Source organism: Mytilus trossulus, chromosome 4, assembly GCF_036588685.1.
Source record: "Mytilus trossulus isolate FHL-02 chromosome 4, PNRI_Mtr1.1.1.hap1, whole genome shotgun sequence".
NCBI lineage: Eukaryota > Metazoa > Mollusca > Bivalvia > Mytilida > Mytilidae > Mytilus > Mytilus trossulus.
In genome coordinates, this window is record NC_086376.1 from 57,274,160 (window position 1) to 57,282,194 (window position 8,035).

Sequence of the window (8,035 nt, forward strand, 5' to 3'; positions counted from 1 at the left end):
ATTAAAAAGTTATCAATGCATTGCTGTATAACTAAAATACATCTTTAAGTCAAACAGTTTTCTCAATTACATAAATAACACGTTTAAATATAGTATTTTCACAGGAAAAGCGCAATTCGACAATTTGAAACCTAATTGAAAATCAATTGAGGAAATATATGACCAAAAGTAACCTTTAAAGTATAGACCAAACTATTAAAGGTTAGTCTTGACTAGGGGAGCTGGGCAATGTATTATTTGTTTAAATTAATTCAGTGCAATATTTTAGAAATTGCATAAGAAAATTTCATTACATGTCAGAAACATGACGATTGTTTTCCATTCCTTTGATATGTTCGCGCTATTGATTTCGCCATTTTTTTTAGGGACTTGCCGTTTTGAATTTGCCTTGGATTTATTTTCGTTATTCTATCTTTTATATCTTATACAAATTTTTATCGTTTTTATGACTTTTGTGTTAATATTTTCATTGAGGAACTAAGTCATGTCTTCAGGTAAATAGAAATTGAAATATATGAAGAAAAAAGAGATGTGTTCAATTTGAAAGTGATAAACAAGTCGACCTTTATATGGTGAAACAGCGTTCAATGTTTTAATTAAACTGTTTGTCAAGTTAACTATATTTTCTTTTGAATTAAAAGACATTTGCTGTATTTAAAGAAAGATGAAAGTAAGCCGTCTCCGTTTATTAGGATTGATAAATTTACTTTGTAATCTTCTATTATGATTTTTTGAAAAGACCTGCTCTGTTATATAAATAAAATAAGGTTTTTGGTCCGATTCCAATCTCATGCTGTTACCATTTTAATAGACGGAAATGATATGTAGCCTTGATTTTTATCTTGTTTTTCTTAATCTAAGAAATGTCATATGAGACCTCTGAAATAACAGAAGAGGTAACAAAAAATAATCCCTTTCCAAAATTTGTTGAATTTATATGATTGGTGTATAGCTACTTTAAAAGAATTAAAATAAATGTGCATTCAAGATTAACAGTGTCAAAGTGTGAAACGTTGTCAACGGCTCTTTTTAAAATAATATGACGACCACTTTCTTGAATGTAGGAATTCACAGTATAATACTACTTAAAAATTAGCAAATCCTAATAATGTTACAATATACATTTATTTCACGTGCCTGAGGGAGATATGAAAATTTGTTCACCAAAGAAAATTTATTTTTCCCGAGGGTCACGCCCGAGGGAAATATGACTTTCAAGGGTGAAAAAATCTATATATCTCGCTACGTCAAGGGAAACGAATGTTTATTCCCTGTCTATACTTTGCTTACTACTATTTAAAGGGTGCATTTCAGCTTTCTAACACAAACGATGCAAAAGGCTAAGCGCGCACATGTTTTGATCATTTGTTTCTAACATACGTTTGCAAAGTTTACTTAAACGTTGATAAACTATGCACTCGCTAAAAATGCATCTACAGTTTGTCGATAATCGTTTGTTAGAACAAACGCTACATTTTTTTCTAACTTCACGCTGATTTAACGATTTTTTTGTTTCTATGTTTGTAAAAAGTCTGTTTACCAACAACATGTGCATGCATTATTTAAAGTTCAAAAAGAGTCAAGGTAAACACTGATTAAACGATGTATTTGTTTCTACTCTTGTAACGTTGAGAAAACAACAACAAACGCCACACAACGTTTTTTTGGTAGAAAGAAATCCACTGTAAGTACATGAACGAACATAAAACATTCATTTATGTACATTTTCTAAACCGCTTGTTTTCAAGAACAAAAAATGACAAAATGTAATACATTGATCAAAAGATAATTATTTATTAATTTTGTTTTGATTTTACGTCTGAAATAATTTGAACACAGCAGTGATTTTACTATCATATGTGTTTTAAAAATTGTTTAAAACGCTGCTTAAATTAACTGTGCGTAAGTCTCACTAGAAAGTCCCGATATTCAGAGGGGAATGTGAAACTCAGAGGGGAATACGATTCTCAGAGTGGAATATGAAGTTTTGTTCGATGTCACGTGGAATGGTCTCAACCAATGAAAAACTGATTTATACAAAATTCTTAGAAAAGGTCCTGAATTCGTTTAACTGTCAGTTGTGCTATTTTTGCATTGTGATCTTATTCTTTGTAAATATTTGTAGGGTAAATTAATTTATATTTGATGTGATGTTGTACTTATCTTATTTCAACTGTCTGTTGATTATACTGTATCTTTTCTTTGGAAAGTGTTAGTCTGTAATGTAATAGGGAAATGTGTAATTTTACAAGATACAAGATTGAAATAACAAAATCGTAGAGACAATTAAATGCACGACCACTAAAATTAGACATTCCTCTACATTTTTGTACAATGATTTATATAAAAATAAACGTATGTGTATAGATTGAAATTGTTTTCCAAAATATATTTAGATGGAAACTATCAACAACAACAAAACATGCATCTGAATGAAAAAGCTAATCAAACGAAAAAGACTATCATCAATTATTTAAAGAACATATCTCCTTGTATATCTTTCGACAAAAGATTTGAGTTGAGATTATTATGAATTTTATCACTACTTTGACAAGGTTCTCAATTTACAAATTTATTCAATGAACCAGTAATGATAACATCAAAATTTCTTTATATAACTTTTTTTTTAAGTAAATGTGTTATGAAGGTAGATGTCATTGTTGTTATGTGGTAATTTATTTTTGTTGTGTGTGTTAATGTTTACATGATCCTGCTTTGGGTTAAGATTTGAAAATATTATATTCATTATTAATCTATTTTAGATATACAATCACAATCAAAATTCAGAGCTGTTTTAAGCTTAAATAATGTGTCCATACTTGCTTAGCTGTTAAGGGTTCTACCTCTGCAGGAAAATCCGGTTTGCTGATACTCGGCATCCTCTTATCTAACTTTAGTTTACCTTAAACACCAGTTATCTCCCATGAAAATGACGTCACATGCGTAAATAAACAACATCGCAACGTTCGTGTTACAAATACCCCTCGATAGACGAGAAAATAAGGCTTTGGACATGCATCTAGTGCCGATGAAATCTCTTGTACACGGTCCGTCTCAGGGCCATCAATATTTTGCAAAAAGATTCTGCCTTTGTTGTACAAACGAGAAATTCTAAGACACAAAGTCTTTAAAATGTTCCTTCCACTGTTAATTCGTTATAATGAAATAATTTTGGCCCCTTATAAGCGATAAATATTCAAAACTGCCAACCCTTACAAATTATTTCACTTCGGGCTGCGCACTCGGTGAAATAACCTTCTCTTGTTGTACATTTTTGCATATTCTTCTTTTCTACGGTCATAAGTGATGGCATATTCGACCAAAGAACAGCCGTTAGCAAACATAGAATGTTTTGATTTTAACTTAAAGTTAAAAGATACGCGAAAGAACCTAAAAGAAATCTGATTCGCACACTTCAAAATAAACTGTTATTTTAAAGAATGCTATACTAAATTTATTGAGAGACACCATAGACTAAATCATAGATCGTGGTACATATAAAGTTCATATCACACAACGTATATTAAGTATTTAAATAATTTATCCCACAAAGAAATACAACACATGTACAAATGATACTTGATGCGTCTGCATTTATATAATGCCCTTGAAATTACTGGTTTTATAACATAATACTTTTGAAACATGATGAGAGATAAATAAGAAAATCCAAATACAATAACTTACCTTTCGATTCTAATCCAAAATCTATATTACAAATACAACAATAAAGCTTTCATGACCAGGTCACGATTATATCTAGTTGTACACATGTACGATTTGTAAAACCGAGAAGACGTGTATGCTGTAGCAGGACGTAGCAAGGTGAAATCCAGAACGAAACATACGATTACAAGTCTTGCATTTATTTGAATGTATTGAATTGTTAAATAACTAACAATAACAATTTAAGACTACCTGTGTCGAATAGACAATAAATATGAACATACCATTATTGAACAGAAAAGTATATCTACAACATCTGAACGTTGTACTTTCATGCTTTGATTTTATCAATTTACAATTAATATCCAATGATAGCAATGTTGTAAAGTATTGCCACCAAGTTTCGATTCAACTGAAATCCTTTTCTCTTTATACTCATAAAACTTATATAAATCTATATCTTTTATCAAACTTCAATACCTTTATTTTTCATTAGTAAATAACCCCAAGAATATTCCTCATTGAATCAGCAGTCAAAGTAAGAGGGAGGAGATACATTTTCTATTTCACAAAAATATCCTCACCTGTTACAACTAAATGGGAAGAGTGCCAACAGCAATCCTCCTATTTTTGCAACAGAAGAAATATAGTTCATAGAAAATTATTCAAGTTTTTATTGCAAAATGTGTAAACTTTGTTGACCTTATTTAACATTTTAAAAGTAACTTCAAATCCATTTTACTTAAAAGTAATGAAAGAAATTGAGAATGGAAATGGGGAATGTGTCAAAGAGACATCAACCCGACCAATGGGTCTTCAATGCAGCAAGAAATTCCTGTACCCTGAGGAGTGATTCAGCTGTCCCCTAAACAAAAATATATACTAGACTAGTTAGACTACTCAAGCCCTAAAATTTTCCTGGAAGGTTTCTGTGCTTGAATCTGGTTACAAAGCAGCCATAACTGTTTACGAACTTTATAGTAAGTCCCATTCAATATTATTTAAATCAGAGAATAAATTGTATATACTCTACTCCTTACAAATTTTACTCAAAATCAGTAATTTGAACGATTTTCGATTAAAAAGTGCTTTTTTCTAACTTGCATAATATCTGAATCCGTTCCACTTTTCAGATACTTTAAAATGTGGTCGTTTATACTGAGTTTTCATTGGAATAACATAAATATATAAACGTATAATTCAAAGTTGTACTCAGGAGAAAACGTATCATTACTACATTTTTAGGTCCCCTTTGTTCATAAAGCTCTTTACGCTTTTAGATCTTATACATTCGTTGCTTTCATATTTTTGGCTTTTAGTCTTCCCGATGAAGGTAAATCAAGTATAGTCCTTCTGACGCATGAAATCTTATAAGTGATATTTCTACTCAGGAATATTAACATAAGCTTCCATTAATTTGTCAATTGTTATAAGTGAGTAAAAAAATCACTTCAAAACAGTGTAGGTACATTTTTTTTCAAATCTTGCAAAGTATGCGGACGTATCACTTCGTATATTTGTCTTTAATAAAAAATAATAATTCATATTTGTCAGATGATTTCTTTGTTTTATTGATCTGATAATGAAACATGTATAAAAACATTATACATTCTTCAACAGCTGTTTTCTTATTTTTTTCTCATTATATTCATATATATCTTTTTGAAAAACCTTGTCATCAGTTTGTCATCGTCAATAATATGAATAAAGAACGGGAAAATCTTTCGTTATCTGTTGCTTTATCCACACCAATATACTCAATTTAAAAGTATTTGTTAAATACATATAAGAAACTTTTAACATTTTATTGAAAATGAAGGCAGAAGTTTTAACAGTTCATATACCTCCGATTTTTAAACGAATGACAACGCACACCTGAAGCTGATGTTGTTTTTCCTTCGTTAAGTCTCTGGGATTAGCTATTTACCTGGATGATGGGAAACGTAATATATCGTTTATCCAACGAGAATGAACTACGGGTATATATCGCAACTGATTAACAGATACACGTGGTTGTAAATAGAAGCCATGGAACTTTACAATGGAAATCACGATACTTTCATAAAACTGTAAACAATTTTCTGCTTATATTAAAAGGATAAAATGATGATAAACGTTGAAAATTAACAGTTTGCTGAAGAAATACATCATGTTGTAAGAAAAATATAATGGATTTTTGTTAAAAGACAATTACAACATCCAACAAAATAAAAGACAAGTTAACAAAAGCATGAATTCGAGTGATTATATATATGTAGACTACACAAGTTATCCAGAATACAAAACTGGTGTTTTTATTTGGAAAATTCTTCCCCCAATTCTTATCATACTCGGGACAACTGGTAACGTTTTATCAATTATAGTTTTGCGGAGGAAAAACATTCAAAAGTCGGTATGTAGTATATATCTGATAGTTCTAGCTATTTCTGATCTTTTTGTTTTATATACTGGACTTTTGCGACAGTGGATTAACGTAGTGTTTGAGGTGGACATACGTGAGTTGGGAACTGGTATCTGTAAACTGCATACATTCATAGTCTATTTCTCTCTGGACTTTTCTTCATGGATCCTGATGGCCGTCACAGTAGAACGTGTTTTTCTTGTTTGGTTCCCTCATAAAGCCAAAACAGCATGTACCAAACAGAAAGCTGGAATAAGTTTGGTTTCCATTGCAGCTTTTTTATTGCTGATTAACAGTCACATTCTCTATGGTCACGAAGATAAGGAATCAGTAGTTAATGGCACAGTTTCGGTTGAAAAATGTTACTATATATCCGATGAGTACAATCAGTTCTGGAGCTCATCATGGCCATGGATTGATCTATCCTTATTTTGTGGCATACCGTTCTGTTGCTTATTGACAGGGAATCTTCTTATATTTGTTAAAGTACTGTTCTCCCAGAGAGCTGTTAAGCGTCAGATTGCGCCATCTGTGCAAACGCCTGGATCAAAGGCTCAACAGAGAGATTCGAAATTATCGTCGATGAGTGTTATGCTGTTCACCCTTAACACGGTTTTCTTATTGTGTACCACACCAATTAGCATCTATATGATTGGTTATTCTACATGGGCGGACGAATTAGTAGGAAAAGGTTATGCCGTCCTAGACATGATGTGGGCCATTGTAAATATTCTCATGTATCTTAATAATACCATCAATTTCCTCTTGTACATTTTGAGTGGAAGTAGATTTAGGCGTGAGTTCAAAGATATGTTTCGGAGAAAAAATAATGAAACAGTAACAGTTCGTAATGATAGTATGACTAGATTGAACCATCTTACAGCTATTCAAATTAACAGGGATGACACACGTACTACACAAGTGCAAGTTTTTCATACTTCAGCGTGAAAAATTTATAGATCAAACTTTGTTTTACGACAATCATGACTTTATATATATACAAAATTTAATGGCATTTTGTATAATCATAATCAAAAGTAAACCCTGTTCCTATTTATATTGTGTATTAAATCTGTTGCTTTCAAATTTTGTCAATATAAACAATTGGCATACGAGTGTGGCTAGCTACAAAATCAGGTTTTACCCACCAGTTTCTTACAGAAACGCGTGTTTGAAGTCAGTACTATGATAGTTATGATCTACTCGTTCTTTTGGCGGATAACGTTTAATAGTGTCATTTAGTTTATCTTCCCCCTTTTGGATTTACCTTGAAGTTTGGTATCTTTGTTTTTCATGACAAACTGTTAATTTTACTATTCACAACGAAAAAATAAATGTTATTAGTCATTCGATTTTAGTTTATGATATGTTGTCTTTATAGCTATCCTTGCTTTTTTTATTGATAGCAATTCAATGTGTGCTACTTATTCCTTAAAAGGAGTACTTGGATATTTATCTATGGTCTTTCAAACATACGCTAAAATTCGAATTCACCCTCGATAAGTTGAAGTAACATTCGTGAAATAATCTTTTTTTTCATATAAGGGTAACATAAATTACCATGTTTTTTCAATGTGCGATTGTAATTTTTTGCAATTTTTTGTTTGCCCTTACAGATTTTTTGTACTTCTGGTATTATAAAAATAAAGCCTAGGATGAGTTGTATTAGTGCATAAAATCCTTTTTAGATATAAAACAAAGATAGAAATCAGAGGGTGGTACAAGTTTTATAAGTTGTCAAATTCATAATGCATAAACAAAAATACTACTAGTTACTTCACCATTTTGGAATATGAATTCATTTTTTAAATTCATAGTTGCTATACGTTGATTTGGAAAAAAATGCAAATTGAAGCCAAGAAATTGTCTTTTGCTATGAATGTATTTGTAAATGTTCTCTATAACATCTAAATCGGTGTGGAATTCAAATCACATAAATCCTCATTGCAGAGCCTACTTTGAGAACAT

At 31.0% G+C, this 8,035-nt stretch overlaps 1 protein-coding gene across 1 annotated transcript; it reads left to right on the top strand.

Moving 5' to 3' along the window:
• The first annotated feature begins 5,539 nt into the window (after nt 1–5,539).
• LOC134714021 (C-C chemokine receptor type 1-like) lies at nt 5,540–7,103 on the top strand. The gene has a single exon (XM_063575272.1). It carries the CDS (start codon nt 5,897–5,899, stop codon nt 7,013–7,015), a length of 1,119 nt encoding a protein of 372 aa, XP_063431342.1. The 5' UTR covers nt 5,540–5,896; the 3' UTR covers nt 7,016–7,103.
• Nucleotides 7,104–8,035: the final 932 nt, after the last annotated feature.